This window comes from Crocodylus porosus, unplaced genomic scaffold (assembly GCF_001723895.1).
Source record: "Crocodylus porosus isolate Cpor-Errol unplaced genomic scaffold, CroPor_comp1, whole genome shotgun sequence".
NCBI lineage: Eukaryota > Metazoa > Chordata > Crocodylia > Crocodylidae > Crocodylus > Crocodylus porosus.
Genome location: NW_017728931.1, coordinates 46,190,231 through 46,212,857, shown reverse-complemented (window position 1 = coordinate 46,212,857; position 22,627 = coordinate 46,190,231). Strand labels below are relative to the sequence as shown.

Below are 22,627 nucleotides of genomic sequence, written 5' to 3'. Positions count from 1 at the left end.
GAGAATGACGTCCCGGGATTTGCTCGAGAAGCATCTATGGATGCACGCCAGTATTTTGGTCGCTTTACTAGCCGCAGCATCGCATTGCAACTAGCCGCGGCATCGCATTGCAACTAGCCGCAGCATCGCATTGCAGTTTAGTGGATCACAAACTGAAAATGAGTCAACACCTTGCTGGGATGTATAACCACAGTGTTGTATGTAAAACACAAACTTAATCTTCTGTCCTTGGTACAGAGACAATCTTAGTACCAGTGCTGTTTCCAGGTTTGAGTATGGCACTTCAAGAAAGATGAAGTTTTTGGAGGGAGTCTAACGAAAAACAAAAATGACTAGAGCTCTAGAAAATGTGACCTGTGATGAACAACTGAAAGAACTGGATTTGTTTAGGATAGAGAAGAAAAGACTTGAACGGTGTTGTCTCACATCTCAGTATGTAAAACATGACTGCAAAGTGGAAGGTTTTAAACTATTCTCCATCTCTACAAGGGACAAGACAAGTAGTAATGGGCTCAAATGGGCAAGGGAGATTTAGGTTATATATATGGAAAATGTTTCTAATGGGAAAGATTGTTAACCACTGGAACAGGCTGCGTAAGGAGGTTGTGGAATCTCCGTCATTAGAGGTTATTAAGAACATGGGATTAGACAAACACCTGTTGTGAATGGTTTGGATATAATTGATCACATCTTGTCCCAGGTAAAAGGACTAGATAACCTCTCAGGGTCCTTTCTACCCTGAGTTTTTTTTGTTTGTTTCATTTGTTTGTTTCTTAATAATCTTCAACTAGTTCCTCCTCTGTAATTAGAATCAAATATAAAATAACTTCTCCACCTTTTGAAACAAAAAAATTGTCCCAAACATTTTTCAATAACATGATAGACTGGGCCTTGTCATCTTGTTTTTCCAAAAGATACCTTAATAAGTAAAAGTTCCCCATTGCCACCTTGTACTATCCTCTGGATGCAGCTGTTAGCTGCTCAGGAAAAGCCTCATGCACATCTTTCTGCTGATCATGTAGCCAAAACTAATAGGTTTAATCAGGAGGACTGTGGTAGCGTTGTCACCAGGGCGCGCCCCTCCCCTCCCCCCCTTTTATTCTTCTGTGTTCACCCAGAGACATTAACAACTTTACCCCTTACCTCTTCCGGGACCTCAAAGCAAATATGAATGTTCCTGGATCAAGCACACCTTCTTCTCCCTTTTTCCCCTGCTGTCCTTAAATAAGATGCACCCTTCTGTCAATACTATAGTCCTGAGATTTGTCTTACCAATCTCTGTGATGTTGATAATGGCATAGTTTTGGTTGTTTGCAAGACTTCAGGTTCTTTGAGTTTATTTTCCATGTGCCTAGCATTTGTGTATTGCTATTTCAGAGGTTTAGCCTATTGCTCTATCACTCTCCTTGTTCTCTGTGACCCTACTGCAATTTCTTATTTCCTTCTAGCTTTTGTTTCTAGTCCTGTGACTAGATCCCTTTCATTTAACTCCTCTGTGGGCTTTGTTTTCTGCTCCCTTCCAATATAGTTTAAAGCCCTCCTTACTAGTTTGGCAAACTGAAGTCCTAGGTATGCCCCACCTCTTTATTAGAAAGGACCCCAGGCCTTCCTAGTGGTGCAATCCCATCCTGTTACTGAGGGCATCCCATCATTTTTCTGATTGTTCCCTCAGGCTTCTGCTTCCAATCAAATATACTAACCCAGGGGATTGGCAATGTTTTTGGACAGATTGCTAAAAACACCCACAACCTCAGCTTGTAAGATGTTGGCATGCCAGGGGTGGAGGGCAGGAGAGCCACAAGAGGCCCAATCCTTTTTGGGGCAGCGCAGCCCCAACCCCTTCCCTGCTGTTCACCCTGAGGGGTGCATGCCAAGCAAAATGCCTTTGAGTACCATGCCCTGGCACCTGTGCCAGGGGTTGCCTACCCCTGTACTAACCCATAATTTTTGGAGACCTTCTCCACAGACTCATTCATCCTTTAATTGCCCCTGTGACAGGGAATTAAATTTATTTGGTCAGGCATTCAGTGCATACACTGGATTGAAGCACCACCACTTGATAAATCACCAGTATGTCTACTGAAGATGATAATACGTGTATGAAATTGAAGGGCTATCATTGTAGGTGGCATAAAGCTTAGTTTTCATAATGACATTTTTATGCAAGGCCATTACCTGAAATCTGCATTTTGTGTTTGTTTGCTTATTACTTCTAACAGCCTCTGATTAGTGATTGGTGTTAATAGAGTGTTTTCATCTTTAAGAATAAGAGTTGATTATTTGTTCTCTCAGAGAAAGATTCCTATCCTAAGATTCTTGTACTTGAAAATGATTTTATGTATTGGCTTGTTCCTATCCACTTGCCCACATTATTAGTGAAATAAATTCTTGTCAGCTTTCTTTCTCTCTCTCTCAAAAAAAGAAACTAACAAGTAGAGGCAATAAGAGCTGCTATTTTTCCCTCTCTCTGTCAAAATATAAAGGAATATAAATATTTGAAATGAGTAAGTATGCTCAGCCCTTCTGAAATTCTAAGGATTAGGAGATTACGCTAATATATTGATGCAGAGACACAAAAGTGTGGCTGTATTATATTATAGTATATGCAATACCTAATAGATAGTAGCGGTGTGTGAAATGGGCCATATTCGATTTGGATTTGGATTTGGCCCAAATCAGGGACAGTGATTTGATTTGTTGATTCAGATCACTGTCCCAGATTCGATCTGGCTGAATCCGAATCTGAAGAGTCAATGATGATTTGGCCACCGAATCTGGCTGAATCTCCACTGAATTGAATCGGGGACCAAAGTTTGCACAGCCCTAATAGATAGTATCCTCTGAGAGATAAAATGACAGATAAGTAATTCACTTTTACTAGATCGGGTCCTCTTATGATTTCTGCCTACACTAATGCCTCTTGATATTGCTGGTCAGTGAAAATATAAAAATGTACATACACCTCATTAACAAAGTCCTCAAGTGTGGACCGCTGACTAGTTAGCTTTTGAAATAGCACTGCTGCAGGCCAACTTCATTTTCCCTCCTACACCTCTGAAAAGGAAAGGAAAAATCCCATTCCCTATTGGTATTTTCCTTTCTTTTTCTGATAACCTTCTCAGGACAGGGCCCTACTGTTTTCTCCAAAGTCTGTCTTGTGGAAGCCCAGTTAGGCAGAATTTAGCACTTCAGGTATGTCCTGTGCCACTGTGACACTGCAAGACAGACATTGAGTGGGAATGAACAGCATCAACTGGGTGTTTCTGTACTGAGAAGAGTTTCAGGTCTCCTTGTACTTGCAGTTCTCAACTCAGGCTCTAAATGAAGACAGTAGTTGTACATTTTTCCCTCAATTCTTCCAAGAACCTTTCCTTTTTTCTCCTCTTCAGTGTCTCCCTCCCTTATTCTCAAAAACTAAAGTGGAATAATGCTAGCCCTGGCCAATTGCTTTAACAGCCTTAAAGGCCTAGTCATCCTTGTTAACCATCACTTTATGTATTCACTAGCTTAGGTACCAGAAGCAGAATAGAAGTGTTAGTCCCACATTTGACCTGAGACACAGGTTTCATTAGCTCAGAGCACCACAGGGCGCATCTACACAATACATTTACTGCACAGTTGACCAATTAACCGCACAGTAAATGTCTGGGCATCTACATGTGTGCCCCTATTAGGGCACACAAAACAAATAAACTCTTCTGCATCCAGGTAATCTTGTAAAATACAAGTACTACCCTGTTGCAGAGTGTTTTCATGCACAGCAGCACACTTGTAGATGCTGCCCTGGCTGGCTGGGGCACAGGTTGCCTCAGTGCAAGGGTAGCCAGCAAGCAGCCCCCATGTTGAGGTACCCTGTGCCTCAGCCAGCCACTCTGCAGCACATGGAGATGCGGGAACCATCAGCCTAGGGCTGCTCCATCATCTCCATGTGCTTCAGCAGGGACTCTGCAGCACGCGGAGATAGGGACACATCCCTGGGCTGACTGCACCCTCATTTCCACTTTGCAGCTGGCTGGGACACAGTGCATCTCAGCATAGGAGCTGCCTGCCAGCTAGCCCCACATTTGAGGCACCCTATACCCCACTAACCCTCCTGCAGCATGTGGAGCCCAATCAGAGCTGCTCTGGGCTGGCAGGATAATGTCCTGGGTCCCCCACTGAGTCCAGGCTGCTCCAACCAGGCTCCAGTTGATGCACATGAATAAACTCTGGAGCAATTTGCTCCAGAGAGCAAATGGTGTTTGCTCAAACAGTGCACCTGGGAACAAAAAAATGCTCCAGAGTTTATTGGTCCATATAAATTGCACATGTAGATGTGCCCACAGTGAGCTAATACATCTACACTACTTCTGATGCCAGAGCTCTCTTGATATTTCTACTTGGTGTTGTTCAGCAAAGCATGATCAATGGCCAGTTAACCAGTTGCATCTTTCTGAGTTCGCTCCTTTATTAAGTGATACCTAATATAAGTAGGAGACTTATTTGAATTACTGTAAGATGAACTTATTAGTCTAAAACTATTAAGTCAGCACCTTAACAGAAGAAAGGAATACAAATCATGTGTTTATATTGCACTTTCTCTCTGGGGTCACAGATCACACTGATGTTAAATCTGAGATCTAATCTTACACAGTCTGTTCCCAAAGTCAGTGTCAAAGGGTCTGCCTTCAGTGGAAAAAAATGCTGGCAAAAGGCTGGAAAGCTTGAGAAAAACGTCTTTCCACTCTGAGTGCTAATCTGTACCAGTTCCTTGGAAGGTGATTCTGGCTATTGTCAGGGATCATCTGAGCAGAGTTTGTGCCACTGGCTCAGGGCAGTTAACATCTAGGCTCATCAAGGTTTGAGAGAGTTAATCAAGACTCTGGTTAAGAGGAGCTTTTTAGAGGAGTCTAGAATTAAAATGTAGCAGAACCTAAACTGCATAAGGTCATGAAGTTGACTAAATGTTAATATATTTAAACTAAAATTAAAGCATGCGCTTTGTATATAGTTTTGATCATCTAATACATTTCAACAAAAGCACTGCATTATGCTATTTAGACATACCCTGTGCAGTAGTAGTAAACATCCATAAGTGGCTATGTCTGAGACATTCATCATTGATTTTTTTTTTTTTAATTTTGCTTTCTAGTAGATAAGTTATTAGTTAAAATCTGCAAATCATTTTACACTTCAGCCTGCTGAAGTTGGATACAGAAACTGCAGATTTCCAGCAACCGTTCTTTTTATGCAGAAGGAAGATGATAATGCTCCAAACAATTATATGCTGCACACATGAAAAAGGTGCAGTTACTTGAGAGAGATAATTACTTTTGTTTCCCTTTTTTGGTTATAATAAGAAAAACTCAGCAACGCATTTTGGAAATAGATGCAATTTAGAAAGTAATTACACAGAAAAAGCAATTGTAGATATTTCCTCTATTATCTGGAATTGTTCTGTAAAAATAATTCTGGAAATTCCTGCTTTGCAGATGTGTTTTACAGGTTTTAGATCATAAAACTTTCATGACATCTGGAAAACTCTCTCTTTTAATAGTAATCAGAGTGATACTGTAGTTTATCCAACCAAGTGACTCCATTTATCATAACACTGCCCAACCTCAGAGTCAGTGGGGTAAGTTAAGTTAGGTTCAAGGAATCTGGAAAAAGGTCTTCACAAATGAGTAAGAGAAAAGTTAATATAAAATTGTAATTGCACTCTGCTAGCCAGGAGTTGAAAACTGAGCTCACATGATGCACTCCATAAAAACATACCCTTATTTTCATATTAATGTAAATTGAACAATAGACCCTTTCTTTTTCCAGAGGTCTTTTGCTGTGAATTGCTTGTTGAAAACTGAAGCATTGTTTTTCAAATGTCATGAAGTGGTGTGTTTTGGAGTTTATGAAAAGTAAAACCTCCAAAATCATTCTGTATGTTAAAAAAATTCTGTCAAAAAGTATGTTAATTAATAAGTATATATATTTAATTCTGAAAGAAAGTAGCTGCGCAGTGAGTTCTTGGATAACACAGGCCATGATTGGCAGATGGCTTCAGACTATTCCACACCTGAAATCTGGTGCCACAATAAATCAGAGTGAAAATATAACTATGGTAGCAGGGAGAATTGACTGGGCAGTCAGTGATATATTTTGCATCTTGGATGGAAAGAAAGTGAATTGGTCTTAAAATGGTGCCTCTTTTAGTCAAGTATTTACATATTTCAATCTTTCGTTTGGCATGGAGAGATGTGGAATCTTGATTATGGAAATTAAGCTTAACACGTTATTGGGTGACATTTTTGAGCCTACTCAGTTGCTATCCTGTGCAGGTAGCGTTGAGTAATCTATACTTGCAAAAACGTGTGTTATATAAAAGCTTTTGCTTGGAAATTATTTACTAGACTATTTCAGTAGTTACTAGTTTCTGTAGCAATTTGTAATTATATCTAAAATATTTTCAACTTTTAGTAGGAAGGAAATGAGCAGCTTTCAAAATGCAGTGTTTTAGCCAAATGAAAAATTATTATTCCAACAAAGACATTAATACCTTGCATATACAATGTTGGCTCAAAAATGTCTTTGTTACATAGGAGAACATAGTTTTTTTCTCTAATTTCACCTCTTTCCCTAAAACACTTCCAACTTTCAGCGTAAATACATAGAACATGCAGATCTGAAGTTAAAACACATTTGGAAAATGGGGCAATGCATATGGTTTGTCAGACAAATGAGGAAATTAGTGTAAGCATTTTATATGCATAAAATCTTAGGAAATAAATGGTATAGATCTTATGAAAACAATTAACATTGAATCTTTTGGGAAATAATTTGGTTCTTTACATTTTTTGAGCTGCATTAGCTACTATAATTGAGATTTTTTTCCTCCTTTTTGTCTCCTTGGTAGTTGTTTTCTATAATAAAAGCTATATGAGAAATCAGATTATTTGGCTGACTTCCAAACTAACTAATCAGCACAATTCAGTGCTTGGAACCATGGATAGTGCTGATTGAAGCCACCTCTCAGAAGTGGCAGCTTCCTTACCTCCTATGTCTGTTGTTTAAAATATTTTATTATCAAAGTCACATACCATTTTGGAACTCTGTTGAATAAATTCTATCTTTATTGTATTGCTATCATTTGATTTTAATTTTTTTGCCTACTGCACAAACTCTATTGTTGGTGTAAATAACTCAACTCATACCCTGTGACTGCTTAATTTGTAGCTTAGAAATTTCCCTAGATTGTACTGAAAATAAAAAAAGGGATCTAGAGCAGGGGTTCTTAACCTTTTTTGTGCCATGGACCCCTTTGGCAGTCTGGTGAAGCCTATGGACCCCTTCTCAGAATAATGAGCGTCTGTAGACAGGAAGACTGCGATCACGCGTGATCTAGTGGCGGGTCTAATAACTACTGTAATTTCGAAGCAGTGATGAGTGTAAATGATATTTCGAGATATCTGCAACAACTGTAATGTGATATGAAAATATCTGTGATTTCTATTGGTGACAAAGTCACAGGTACTGCTAATACTACTGTGGTTTGTTGCCTACATTCATAACTGAAGGAAATGCTAAATTTCAGTTAGAGGTTAGTGAAAATAAAGATGTACTTTTTTTCCCATCCAAGTTCACGGACCCCCTGAAATCTATCCACAGACCCCCTGGGGGTCCATGGACCCCAGGTTAAGAACCCCTGATCTACAGCATTCATATGCACTAGTGTGCCTCCAGAAGGAGAGAGGTTGAAGGTGTACTAAATTAATGATGTTCAGTATGCTTAGTGATGTTAACTGGCACAGGAAGAAGTTGCTACTTATGCCTTTAGTTAAGACTAACTCTTTCCATTATAAATTTCTGAAGGTGCATCTATACATGTATTTGATCCGGGAACAAGCTCCCCAGCCTGTTCCCCACCCAGCTGTGTGTTCACTGAGCTGAGCAGGGAACAGGCTCCTCAGCCCCTGCCAGCAGGGAGCTCCCAATGTCAGTTCTGCGACTGTGGGGTCGGTGCTGGGAGGCCCTTATCTCCCACCCCCTGGTGGACAGCTGACTGGGAGCAAATCTGCTCCCAGTCAGTTGTCTACATGAGTGCTACTGCACTGTTGCTAATTGAAAGTAAATTTGCTACTTGCAGTTGTAGGTAGCAAATTTACTGACAGTTAGCAAGGTTTACTGTGTAAACTTCACAGTAAACTACACCGTGCAGTTAGGCGTCTCATGTAGACATGCCCTGTGTTCACCTGCCTATAGGTTTGGAAAGGTTTGACTTGGGGTGAACTGTTCTAGAAAATTTCAGCTAAGGTATTTGGTTAAGCCATTTCTGAGACAAGGAAAGAAAATAGTTTTATTGATGTTAAAAAAAATTAATGCAAGGTTTTTTTCTGCTCAAAATTTTTCCAGGGAATTGTCCTAGTGTTAAGGATCATGGGAATTGTCTTAGTGTTAAGAATCATAGGAAAGCAGGGCTGAAAGGGACCTCACGGGGTCTTCTAGTCCAGACCCCTGCTCAAGGAGGGATCATCCCTGACTAAAACCATCCCAGCCAAATGTCTTTTCAGTCTGTTCTTGAAAAGTTCCATGGGTGAAGATTCCACAACTTTTCTAGGTGCCTGTTCCAATGTTTGACCACCCACATAGTCAGCAAGTTCCATCGAATCTCCAACCTAAATTTTTTCTGCAGTGGTTTGAGGCCATTGCTCCTAATCCTGTCCTGGGTCACAGACACTAGTCTATCTCAGTGGTATTCAACCTTTTGGCCCTGTGAGACAGATGAGTAGTGTAGGGCCAGTCAGCAGGCCTGATCAGATCAGATCCCACACATCAGGATTGGGCCTGTGCGCCCAGATTGGGCCTAATATATCCTGGGCTGGTCCCCATGCTCTGGAATTACGGCCCACTCAGCTGGGATCAGGCCCTGCAGCTCTGTGCTGCTACCTCTATCTGGCCCCACATACTGGGTTTGGGCTCTGGGGCCCCCTGCCACCTATGCCCAGCCCTATGTGCTGGCATTGGGACTCTGTACTGCCTCCATCTGGCCTCAAGTGCCAGGATTAGGGCCCTAGACCTCTGTGTCACCTCCTTCAGGTATTTGAAGGCTGTTATTGAATCCCCCCCCTTAGTTTTCTGTGCTCCAGACTAAATAACCTTAATTCGTTCCACGTTTTCTTGTAAGTCATGCCTTTAATCACTGTTGTCGCTTTCCACTGGACTCTCTAATTTGTCCACATTTTTTTTGAAATGTGAGACCCAAATGTGAACGCAGTATTCCAGGTGAGGCCTCACTAGTGCTGAACAGAGTGGAAGAATTGTTTCCTTTGCTTTGCTAGCAGTGCGCCTATTAATACATGCCAGTATGGTGTTGGCTTGTTTTGCAGTAAGAACACACTGTTCAGGTTATGGTCTGTACTGTAATTCCCAGGTCTTTGTCTGTAGTTCTGCAGCCTAGTTACTTATTCCTCAGTCTGTATTTGTACATGGAGTTATTCCATACCAAGTGCAGGACTTTGCATTTGTCTACGTTGAATTTGATCCAGTTGATCAAAGACCATTTCTGTGGTCTATCCAGGTTATACTGAATCCTAATAAGGAAGGTGCTAAATACTAGACTTAAGACAGATCCCAGGGAAACCTCACTTCGTAACTCCTGCCAACTAGAATTAAGCTATTGATGATGACTCACTGAGTACAGTGATCTAACCAGTTATATATTCATCATACAGTTCTTTGGTCTAGACCAAGGGCAGGCAAAGTCTGGCCTGAGGGCTGGATCAGACCCTTAGTGGACTTGGTTTCCCAGCAGCCCCTGCCTGTGTTGCTGCAGCCAGTTTCCATGGAGACCTCAGCAGTAGCAGGACTGTGACAGGGCCAGGGTTTCCATGGAGACTGGGCAGAGGCATGCAGGCAGTGAATCGTGGCTCTGGCCTGGCTTCACACCACACTGTCACCACCATAAGATCCCAACCACAGCCCTGGAGTAGCTGTCTGCCCAGCTATATGCCCTGCCAGAGTTGCTGGAAACCCTGACCCTGCACTATCATGGTCCCACTGCTGCTGGGGTCTCCATGGAAACTGGCCACAGTGATGTGGGCAGGGGCTGCTGGGAAACAGAATCTGACCACCAGTCGGATCCACTATTTTGCCCACCAACCTTTTTTTTGCTGCAACCCTAAATTGGCCACCAACAGGACCTCTCGACTTGGCACCTCAGGGGCGGTTGGGAGCAGAATGCGGTGGCCCAGGGTGGCAGTAAAAAAAGGGGAGGGAGCCACGATTACCCCTTTGTGTGCTGCAGCCCCACTCTGCCCACCTGCCACTCCCCGGTCATGCACATGTGACCCTATTAAGGACCCCCCATGACCCTGATTTGGATCGCACCCGGAGGTTGGGAACCAGTGGTCTAGACTGTATTTCCTTAGCTTATTAATGAGAATGTCATGGGAGATGGTGATAAAAGCCTTGCTAAGTCCAAGGTATACCTCACCTACTACTCTCCTGTCACTTTATCGTAAAAGGAAATCAGGTTGGTCAGGCATGACCATGCTCTTAGTGAAACCTTGCTGCCTGTTCCTGATCACCTTGTTCTTCTTAGGTGCTTCACAGTAGATTTCTTGAGGACCTGCTCCATGATCTTTCCAGATCATGAGGTCATACTGAGTTGTCTTCAATTCCCCAGATCCTTCTCCTTCCCTTTCCTAAAGATAGGCACCTTATTTGCTCTTTTCCAATCATCTAGATTGTAGGACCTCACCCAATCTATGTGAATTTTCCAAGAAGATAGCCAATGACTCTGAAATTACCTTAACCAGATCCCTCAGGGTGTATCCCATCTAGCCCTGCTCACTTGAAAACATCTAGCTTGTCTAAGCCATTTTTAACCTGTTCTTCCACTGCTCTAGGCTGTTTGTCTCCTTCCCTGACTTTGCTACATCTTTTAGTATCCTTGTAAAAATCTGACCAAATTAAGCCTCTGAAAATCCGTTAGTATGTCCCCTGTTTGACAGCTGAATGTTCTGAATATTTAATCTTAATTCAACACACCCTATTCAGCTAAGTCTCCTACATGCCAATTAGGCTTCATATGTGCCACCTCACCCACTTCCTCCAAGAGTAACTTGGCAGGCTCTATTCAAGGGCTGCAGACACTGGGCATACCTTCTATTGAAAAATCTCTTCCCAATAATTAAGGCATAAGAGCTGAGAGCACAGTGCGTTCAAAGAACCATGTTGTGGAGGATCCCTGCCTCATTTGTTGCAAATGCAGAAAAGTACTTATTTAGTGAATGGGGCAGGGAGTTACAGAGATTAAAGGATGGTCTCCTGGTTTTAGGCATTTAAATGCTACTTTGGATAATAAGGTTCTAGTTCATATTGTTGCTTATTCTCATTAATAGTAGATTCAGTGAAATCAGTCAGACAGCTTGATTAGTGTGGTTCTTGGAACAAAGATGTCCTTTTTCAAAAACTAGGCATTTAAGCCATATTAATAGTCATATTCAGCTATATAGCATGATTTTGCCCATAACTTAAGGTTTTTATGTTCTGAGTACTTTTTAAATGAGAAAGAACAGATTGACAACGATTTATAAGAAATATATATCCTAAGAAGAAATGGTCATTGTTAAGCTTTTGAATGGTTCAACTAAATAACTGGATTTAAAAAAATATTTTAAAGCAATAGTCAAGAATGGGATTCTTAGCACTCTGGACAATTTATCTGATGCATACCAATTAAAGCAATATTCTCAGTGCCAACTTTAACTAGATCTTCTGTGCTAGGAGGACTGTAAGACAAAGAAAATAATGCACTACATGTTATACTTCTCATTAGAAAAAAAAAAAACTAGCAACATTTTTGTAACAATATGGAAGCTATACCATGATGACAGCAATCTATCTTTTTCAAGTTTCTAATTTAAAATAAATATGCATTTGAACTTTGAAGCATTCCACAAGTGTGTCTCCAAATATTTCTTAATGCTGTCAATCACTAAGCCTCCTGTAGTTTTAGGCACTTCAAAAGGAGATCATTTACAAACTAAGGATTCGCACCGGTAACTTAATAACTTGACAAGCTGTTATTTTTTAATCTATACAATTGCATCTTATAATGGTTTTCTGCTACCTTCAGTGATGTCATTAATCTGGTATTGCCCAGGTAATTTTACAAGCATGATAGCAGCTATTAGATGAAACAGAATGAATATTATATTTAAAAAAAAATCTTCCTCCCCATACTGAAGGACTGCTCTTAAAAGTAATTTTAAAATCATAAAGCTGATAAAATCTTAGATTAAAGTTGAAAGACATTTCTAAAACTATGTATTTTAGAGAAGCCTTGATAGTCACCCAGTTCACTGAAAGACTTTATGGACCAACACTGTATCTTTCACCAGTTCTCTCATCTATCAGCTTCTCCCCTTGAATTGAAGACTGTGTCCAGCAAAAGTATTAAAGTAGGTCTTTTTTTTGTCTAGACCCCTTTGATTTGGACCCATAATGAGAAGACTCAAGAATTCTTTTACTCTTCACCACCTCTCACCATAGGTTGCAGAGTTCTATGTAAAATTACCCATCCACCAGTCATATTAGCAAACTTTATTTAAAAACAGAGAGATTGGAATTAAAGATAATGATTTTGCTTAATACATATAGTTCTGCATCTCTCATAAGCTAAATAAGATATTTGCAGCAGAGTTGTAGAAGAAATAGAAAAACGAAATGGCTGCATATCTTCAAATGACAGCTTTTCTGTCTTTGACTTCTTTGGTCAACCTGTCATCTTCTTTTGCTAACTAGACACCATTTCCTTGTCTTTTCCAGTTTCTTGTGGTTGGATTCAGTTGATCCATGACTGCTGCTCCATTTTTTCAAACAAGTTCTCTCATTACTTACAAAGACACTTTTTCCTTTTCTCCAAGGGATAGCTTATGGAAGATGGAGACCTTGGATGATGGACAGTCATCATTCAAAAGCTTATCACTTAGACCACATTTCACACATGCTTTGGCCACTTTTGTGTCCTCCTTTCAAATAGACAGATTTGTCATTTTCTGTAATGACAATCTTATCCCTCCTCATTTTCCATTGCCATTCATTAGGTCCAGAGACCCTGCATCCAACTTTGGTCCTACTAAATTCAATAAAACAGGAGACCCTCAATCATAGGATAGGATTTTTGTATCTTCTGGAAAGTTCTCTGTATCTGTTGCATCTCCTTTAGATGCAAGATGCACCTTGAAAGATAGCTCCGGTGACCTCTAAGTTTGATATGTATTTATACTTTCCAAGATAGGGGATGGGGAAAAGGCTGTTAGAAATCTTATGCACTGTGTAGCCTCTTGAAATAAAAAAGCATCTGCAAGCATTCCAGTCGTTGGTGTCAGACTGACTGGTCTATAATTGTCCAAATCACCTTTTTTTCTGTTTAAATATGGGCAAAGTGTTCACTGCTATCCACTCATGGCACCATCCCTAACTCAATAGATTTATTTAAAATACTCGCAACTGCACCTATAATTTAATGTACAGTTTGTTTCATAATTCTGGAATGGAGATCATCTGGCACCCTGGACATCAGTAAATTAAGCCAAGGTTTTCTTCCAGCTAAGATATCATTATTTCCATTTCTGTACTTCAGTTCTTATTAGCTATTCTGAATTTGCTTGCACGCTCAACATCATAATCCTTATTGAAAAATGAAAAGCATTAATTTAATTTTGGGGCCATAGTTAGATTATATTTAATGTCTACCCCATCTTCACTGTATATCAGCCCAAAACTTACTCTTTTTATGCTTAAATAATGAATTGCTACTTGTTTTAATTTCCTTTGCAATGTTTAACTCAGTGTGATTTGGCAATTCTCACATTATCCCTACGCATCCTGATTTCCAAGATGTTGCTTTTTTGAACATCCTAAAACTTTTCCTATAACATCAGTCCATGAATCATCTTTTGGATTTAATTTGTATGCCATGCCTTTGTTCTCCTCCTCTAGTCACCAGAAGATATCCACTGAAGAACACCTGAGCCTCGTTTTCTTTGACTATCTTCACCAATTAGTTTGTGTGGTTGGCCTTAATCCATGCCAGCCAGAAACTGACAGTGTTATTTGATATGGGGTTCTTCCTTGAACCTGTCAATACCCTCTTCAGCCTCAGATTCATGTTTTACATCCTTTGTTATTGGCAAATAACACACCCTTCTCTTTTTCCCCCAGTGTGTTGTAGTGACAGGCTTGTCAGTCTTTATAACAAGAAGTCCCTGGTAACATAGATGTTCCTCTTCCTGATGTTAGTGTTCCAAATCCTCTCCCTTTCATTCTTCCTTTTGTCTACGGATAATGCTTTCTTCCTTCCTCTCTTATAGTCTTCTATACGTTATCCTTAAGCCTCCACAGGCTTCAATATGTGGCTTTTTTCCTTTGTAGTTAACATTTTTTTTGGAACTAAGTTGCTCTGTTTTTCTTCTTTACCACCTTTCTCTGTCAACAAACTGGTCCCAGCTTTCTCCTACACTAGTCAGTCTTTTCATTTGACTTGTTCTAGCTACACACTTCTGTGGGTCACCTTCCTCCTGTAGAAATTTGCCCTGTTGTTTGGGAGGTGTCTGCAATCTTTAGTTGTCCATGCAGCCTTGAGGGAGAATCCTTCATAGACAATATGACTTAGGGTAGATCTCCAGACATGTTGGGAATAGGTCAGTTGTGGTCGGAGTTTTGCAATAAATCTATGATCAAAGTTGATCTGCAAATAAAATAACTTTGTATTTCAAAGATATTATTTCCCTTTTTTACCTTTGTACCCTGTGTGGTGGACATAATGAAATTTGGTAAGTTTGTTGAATTGTTGCCTGTTTGCGAATTCTCAATGAAAGATATCTTATTTACTTACATGCCTTTGGTCTTTCAGGTATTGGTGGTAATTTAGTGGCTATTCAAGCTAGCAGAATTTCTACCTACCTCCATTTACATAGCATTCCTGGAGAATTGCCAGAAGAAGCCAAGGGTTGCTATTACCCATGCAGGACCTTTTATGGTACAGGTATGTATTGGTTGATTTAGCAATCATTAACACTGAAGTATTGTCTTGTCCTTTTATTTTTCTGTAGAGTAAGCTGCACAAGCAGTAAAGGAGAGCAGTGTGTTAAGTTGTTGCATATAATACGAAAACAGCAGCAGGTGCACCCAAGCGTTTCAACTGCCTAGAGCAATTGGATGGATGGAAGAGATGTTTGTGCAGGAGGGGTAGGAAGGCAGATGGGGATTATGGAGGGTTAAGGACCCTACAACTCAGAATTGTATTATCGTTTAATCTTTCAGTAACTCATTTACTGCCCCCATTCCGTATACACCTGACCCATTTATAACCTTCCTCACCACAACTTTCTACACATAACAACTTCCAAGGTCAGCATTTGAAGAGATTTGAGCTAATTAAACACAGAGTTCTTACAAACTATATCCACATCTCCCTCCCCACTGCCGCTGTTCCCCTCCCTTGGAGGCTTTGTTTTCTTATCTGCTAACTCGTCTCTTACCTGTATCCTAGGCCCACTGTTCCCTTATTACTGGCATTCTCCACTATGTGCTCCCTTTGTGTTCCTTTCTTTCACACCACTGCCATTTACCCCATCTGTTGGTAGTAGTACCAAGGGTTTTGTCTGTGCAGCACACCAAGCAGTTTGTGGACCTCAGTTTCCTTTAGATGAGGGTTTTCTGGTATTTCAGTTATAGGGTTCTGTCAAATAATGAATAGGACTCTCTGTGAACTTGATCAGATGCTATATACAAAGTATACAGACAGAAAAACAGAAACGCGATGAAGTTGAGAATAGGTTGTCACTTCATTTGGCTAACCTAAATGTAAATTAGCTCATTTAAGTGTAAATTATGGAATCTGCCTTTTCATGTTCCAGAAGATGCAGTCATACTGAGGGGGGGAAAAAAGACTGGATTCTGCACAGTTATTTGCTTACCCAGTACTCTCATCACTGTAGGAAGCAGTTTCCTTCAACTAACCAGTGCTATTTTACAAACCAGGTAGTGGTGTTGTAAATCACATGTCACCCAGGTGCAGAGAACTTTTTATTCCCCTCCTTGTCTTGTCAGAGAAGGCCATAATGGTGTATTGTAGGTAATGGAAGAATGGCCTGTTTCTAATTCTAATTTAATCACCTAATGCAGTGAGTTGCTGTGACTACCACAGGTTATCTTGAAAACAGGGTATCCTTATGAACTGTATAGTAACTTTGGCAAAGATTGACTTTTCAACAGCTTCTGTTGCACTTTGATATTTTTATGGAATATATTTCTAGGTCATAAATGAAACAACAGTGGAAGGTAAATATACTTCTTAGCAATAAGAAGCCTCTGGATTTTTATTGGTGAGAAAAGGTGGCCAGAACTTCCCCTCTGCTGGAGGACCTTTATAAGGGATTAGTGCAGCTCAAAAAGTGGGTGGCATTGTTAAAGTCAGAAACATAATCAGTGCATCTACTAATCAACTCTGGTAGGATACATATGAGCAAAACCTTGAGCAGCTTATGCCAACAAAGGTCCTGCTCATCCGCAAGCAGATACTAAACTTTCTTGTCCCCAGAGGAAATCTTGAGAGAGTTTGATGGAACTAATGCCTGCCCTTTCAGAAGGGTGCAATTTGTACCTGCCTTTACCATTGAGGATGAACTTATCCCACAGCTATGGAATTCCAGTGTTGTTTTTCCCCTCTGCTATCAATAAAAATGTTTTCACCTTTTGAACAGCTAAAAGGACTTCTATGTATTTCAGGAGTAAACAACAAATCAGCTCAAGTTCTGCTACTTTTGGTGATTCCTGGGCATTTAATTTTCTTGTACACCATTCACTTAATGAAAAGTGGACACACTTCACTGACTCCAATCTTTATAGCAGTATATTTGTTTGCAGCCCTGCTACAGGTAAGATTTAAAAAGCTTTTCCAATGGTTATTGTAGTTCTCAGAGAATGGCGTGTTGAATATGGGATTTTAAATTTATAAAAAAAAAAAGCTTAGTAGTTCGAATGTTGTGAGGTAGTAACATACATATGAGAATATATTATTACCCTTCAGTGTATTCTCAATGCCAGCCCCTGCATTTTGGGTATTTTTCAATAGGTATCTGTGTGCTGTTTTCCCAAGTACGTATCTTGTTTTTGCATGCTTCAGTATCATTGCACCCAGTAAGCATTGTGTTAGTCAGTGGGAACAATAGCATCTTTATTACTAATAGAAAGCAGGCCAAGGAAAATCCTAAAGGAATTCTTTCAAACTGTTTTCATGAAATAAATTGTTTCAGTCTTGTTGGTTATATTTTCTCATATATGTGTATGGTTACATGCACTTCTAACACTAAATAAAGGTGAAGTTGGGTTAGCAGCAACCAGGATAAGATGGCTTGTATTTGTACTCATTTGGGGTTTTTTTTATTAGGAATTCTTATTATACTTTTACTGTTTTTGCCTAGTACTTTATTTAGACCTAGCAATGGGAGTTCTTGAAAGATGTGTTTGAAATAGCTATGGCTTAAGTTGAAGTGAGTAAAATAAAAAATGGTTAGTTAATTTTTCGGGTATTGTACAATAAAGAAGCACTTGGAAAATCCTTATGTTAAGTGTAGGCCCTGCTTTTACAGTAGCTTTGACCAAATTGAGGGCAGCATTAATCAGTCAACAACAACAAAAAGTCAATTCAGTGTTCTACCTTCTGTTTTGGTGGTTTTAGTGTTTCTTCCTGTAAAGATGGGTTTTGCCAAAAGCTACAATTAGTATGTCATATAAAAGGTGTCAGATTTTCACTTAGTAAATAGTGAAAGACTCCAAGTCTTGGACTAAAAAGTGCCATTCTTTATTTTTAACTGCCCTCTTATGTGATTGCTTTTATTTCTTATCCTATTGCTCTAGTATTTGATTCTTCCTCTACATCCATTTCTTATGGACATGCTGTATATTGGCCTGGTCCAAATTTTACTCTCAGTGGTGGATATATCAAGAGCTGCTGAAAGAAACAGATTTCATACTCCAGCCTCCCCAGGGCAGCAGGGCCCAGCAGGAGCCTGCCCCCAGGCGCCTGGTGTTATTGCTGCAACAGATGCGCCGAGTTGGTGGAGCAGGCTCCGAGCCCACCCGCCAAGCCTCTGGCCTGCGCCCAGGCCCGGGGGGCCTCCAGGAAGGGCCTGCCCCGCTCAGCGGAGCTGCCCCAGACTCCCCGGGGTGGCAGGACCCGGCAGGAGCCTGCCTCCAGGCTCCTGGTGTTATTGCTGCAATGGATGGGTGCAGTCAGAGGAGCAGGCTCCCAGCCCAACCGCCAAGCCTCCAGCCTGCACCCAGGCCCGGGAGCCTCCGGGAAGGGCCTGCTCCGCTGCTAACCTTCCCCTCAGGCCCAGAAGACAATTCAAAACTGACTTTTCAGACTGGCAGAATAGATGGCAAAAATGCAAATACACATTTAAAGCAGATATTAAACCAAACAAAAAGATTGCAAGTCCTGACTCATTTTTCAGTTACAGTAGTTCCGTAGCAGTGCAACTTCACTGACCTCAGTGGGATGATCATGCCTGATTTCAGGATGGTATTGAAAAGAGGATGAAGTTTGTAATTTTTCCTTTTGTGAATGATCTTTTCTTTTCTGTCTCCTTTTTTGGCCATAGCATATTTTGTAGTTGTATTTTTGTGGCTGAATTGCAGCATTTCACACTAACTTTTTAGTGGTCTTAACAAATGTACAATCAGGAACCCCATGCTTCTGTTTATCATATAAAAATTACACAAAATTAATTATCCTTGCTTCCATTTTTCTCAATACTACATGTAATCACATTCTTATATAATGTTGTAATTAAAGGTTTGCGTACCTCTGATTGCTAGACTTGAAATGACTCCTTTCCCCTTCAAGTCACAATTCTTCTGTGCCACCTTAATCAGTTCTGGTTGTTTTATTGTCTGTTGCAACTGTAGGACTGTGGGCCTCCCATACTCTTTTACACTTAATTTTTTTCTATTTTGACATTAAACTGTGATTAATCCAGTGCTCAAATTCATCCTTAGCCCTTCATTTTCTCTTCTGCCTTTGATAGTAGTGAGAAGCTAGAGATGGAAAACTCATTCCTGTTTGTGACAGGAGGCCGTCTTGAGGCCGGTCCAAACATTGGCCTGGCCACCGGACTTGCCTGCCACACCTTTACCATAACTGAAAAGCTATTTCTAGGTGGGAAGCTGCCCATTTAATGCCCTGATTCCAAGGGCATAATACACAGCTTCGTACCACCCCTACACCCTGTCCCATGCGTCGCAGATGCCATCACTATATGGCTTCGGCCCCACACTGGACCCTACTATATTTCAACTGGCATTCGGACCCCAACCTGGATCCCTCATACTCAGATGGCCTAACCTCCGCCATCATCCTGGGCTGCAAAACTCCTTCTCAGCAGTGGCCCCTCTGGGACCTTTGGCCTTGCAGGCCCTGGCCTCACCTCTAGGCCGGTCAGCTTCTGGAAGTCCCTTGCAGTGGGCACTCTGGTCCTTTGACCCTCATGGTCCTGGCCCCAACACTGACCATTTGAGGTTCTCTGGGCAAGTTCTTGAGCAGCTAGTTCTCTCTCACATACAGGTCTGCCCTCTCGGGCCCCTCCAAACATTGTTCCCACTCTCTGGGCTTGTGGGCCACATAGTTACACTGGAACTCTACTCTGGCTGGCTTACGCACAGTCCTTCAGGCCCCCCACAAATCCTGCTCTATGCAGCCTTCAGCTCTCACTCTGCGCCCTCACTGTGGCTTCTGAGCCTTATGCCCTGTGGGCCGCAGGCTCCACTCTGTAGGTCTTGGCCCTGGGCTTTTCTGTTGGGGTGTGTTCCCCTAGCCTTTCCCCATCATGGGGCCACCTACAAGGCAGCAGGGGCTGAGGCTTCCCGACACCCCATCCTCACCTTTCACTGGGGAGACACAGGTGTGGCACTTCCTGGGGACTCTCCCTCCACAGGCAGCCCCACCATACCATCTAGCCCCAGCAGGATGTAGTTTTAGGTCATGCCCCAGGACGAGTAACCTCCTCCATCCCCATAGTTCCTACCCTGTCCTCCAGGTGTTCTGGGAGCAGCAGATTTCTGGTTGGGTGACATTCATCCCTCAGATCCCTGCAGCAACTGCCAGCTCAGGTCCTAGAGCCTGGGCTTATACTGAGGCTGCCCAGACCTCCTCCAATCCAGGGGCCCTCATGCAGTTATGTGACTGCCTAATTCGGCCCAACCACATCTGCTGGCTGCTCCACAGCCTGCTCAAGCCTCTTAAAGTGGCAGGCACAACCTGTACTCTGCCATACTGCTCTTCTGCCCTTCCTTTAGAGGTGTGCATAGATCAACACACCATAATCTCAAACAGATTTTTTTTTCTGGGGCATCTTTTTTCTTGTTCTCAATGCAGGCCTCTTCAAGGACTTGGTTCTTACCCTTGCTTACACATGAAGACTGGAAAACCTTGCAGCTAATTGCTGTCATTTCAATTATCAGCCAAACACATCAAATGACAGTCTCTTAAACAATGTTAAGATCTACAGGCTAGCCCTATATCATGCTGAAATATAGCTTTTAAAGTTGCTGAAACTATCAGTACACCTAATTTTAAAAATAAAAAGACCTACATTTTATCAGTCTATAGATAGTCAGAATCCAGAAATCCCAAAGGTAGTAATTGGTTATAGGCTCCACACTGTTAAATGGGTTTAATATCTTATTGCTTTGACCTTTCTAATTCATTATTCCTCCTATCCATTTAGGGCAAAATCTGTAGTTGAATATTTGCATTTTTCTTTGATTATGGCTGCTTGATTAATTTATTTTGCTTTTCTCTTGTATATATATTTAAAAAAATCTGCCCAGTAAATGTAATGTCATTTTCTAACTCTAAAAGCCTATTGAATGTTTACAAAATGTACTGAACTAAGTAATTCCTGAATTTCAGTTCAAATCCTTGTTTTTATCACACCACCCTATATAGAATTCTTTAATAAAAAGAAAAGAAACCTCCCACACAAACTACCAAAATAATGTTGGAGAGAAATTGAGAAAAGTCAAGGAGGTTTCATTTTTGCATTCAGAGCTTTGTGCGTATGCATTTCCTGTGTCAAAATATACTTTTGCTTGGTCACTGAAATATCATTAGTTTATCTCAGAAATGAATTGCTGATGATTTAAATATTAATCCTTCTGCTTGGGAGCAGAGCTTTGTCAGGCTGTCTTTAGTATTCTTCCTCAGAGACAGTTATCTGTCCCCTTTTGACCTCCCACTGCTCCAGGACACGTTTTACAAAATCATCACCCTAGTTTCGGAACAAAAACAATTGTTTGTTGATGGCACCAAGAAAAAGAGATAGTGATGCATTTAGCGTGCAAAGGGTTGAAGTTCTGTATGGCCCACAGCAAGTTCCAGGAATACACAGTGCAATCATTCTGCACTGCAGTAGAACCAAGATATTATCTCACATTAACAACTCTGTAGCATGCATATCTTTGTCTCCATCATTTAACCACATACAAAGATACCTAATCTTTGCTGTTGATATCAAGGACAGTTTTCATGGCTCCTTTGTAGGGGTTCGGTATCCAGAGTGCTTGTGAAGTATGTGATAGTTGTGGTAGCCAAAGACACTCAGAAGAAATTCCATATTTTTCCTTACCTAGATATGATTGGTTTAGTGCAATTCACATTTCTCTGAGCTGTTCTGGAATCCTTTAAACATACTGGGATGTTTAATACATTTCTGGAAGAGATTGCTGATGCCTTCTCTCATTGGGAAAGAATATTTTTTTAGAGTCTTGTGGAAGTTCTGTCCTTCCCAGCAAAGTGTACTCAAAGCAACATTCACAATATTGTTTAAGTATGGAAAATTAATTTAATATTGCATGGATTATTTGTTCCTTATTCATTCAGCCCTCAGAATCGGTTTTAGTCTTCTGAATTTCAGTAAAAGGAATGTTGGTTACTATCTCCTCTGCCAGAAGTGTGGTTGAGTTATTTGCACTGTTATGCAAATATTTATTTTAATTGCTCATAATGACAGGGTATTATTCAGGCCAACTCCTGGCTTTTCCCATAAAGTAAACTCTAAATTCCACTTGAATAAATTAATTAATCTTCCTTCTTTTTGTCCTTATTTGTCCTTTCCAAACTATAGCATTCCTTAGAGGTTTTTTAATACCGTATTTTTCTTGAGTAGTATTCAGGACTTAGTAGAGTCATATTCCCTAACTGGATTCCTCAAAGACACAAATCAATGGAAAAATGCTGGCACTGTAAGCTATACAAGTGTCGCTGTATTTTCAAAGGTGGGGAGCTTCTGGTATGTTAGTCTTTGCTAAAGACAGGACCTATCAGTTTAAAATCCTGATTTCTCCATGGCAACATCCAGAGGTGCCAAGTACGTGGGGGCCCGAGGGCCCTGGCCCGCCTTGGGAAGAGGGCTGTCACCTGAAATGTGTAAAATTTGCCACATGTCCATCATCTTAGGCCCCTCCCCCTCAGCACAAATGAGTCAGCATCTATGACAACACCCTTACATTCTCTGTTTAGCGGGTGCTCAGTTGTCTTCCAGATTGTCTTTTCTCTCTTTTACCATGGTGATGACTATCTTCTTCT

The 22,627-nt window shown here is 41.0% G+C and overlaps 1 protein-coding gene across 1 annotated transcript in view; it reads left to right on the top strand.

The window, feature by feature from the left end:
• SLC41A2 (solute carrier family 41 member 2) overlaps positions 1–22,627 on the top strand; it is a 90,680-nt gene that overhangs the window by 54,843 nt on the left and 13,210 nt on the right. Inside the window, exons 9-10 of the mRNA XM_019544774.1 lie at positions 14,891–15,022; positions 16,768–16,916. Coding sequence (XP_019400319.1) covers positions 14,891–15,022; positions 16,768–16,916 — 281 coding nt within the window. The remainder of the gene's footprint in view (positions 1–14,890; positions 15,023–16,767; positions 16,917–22,627) is intronic.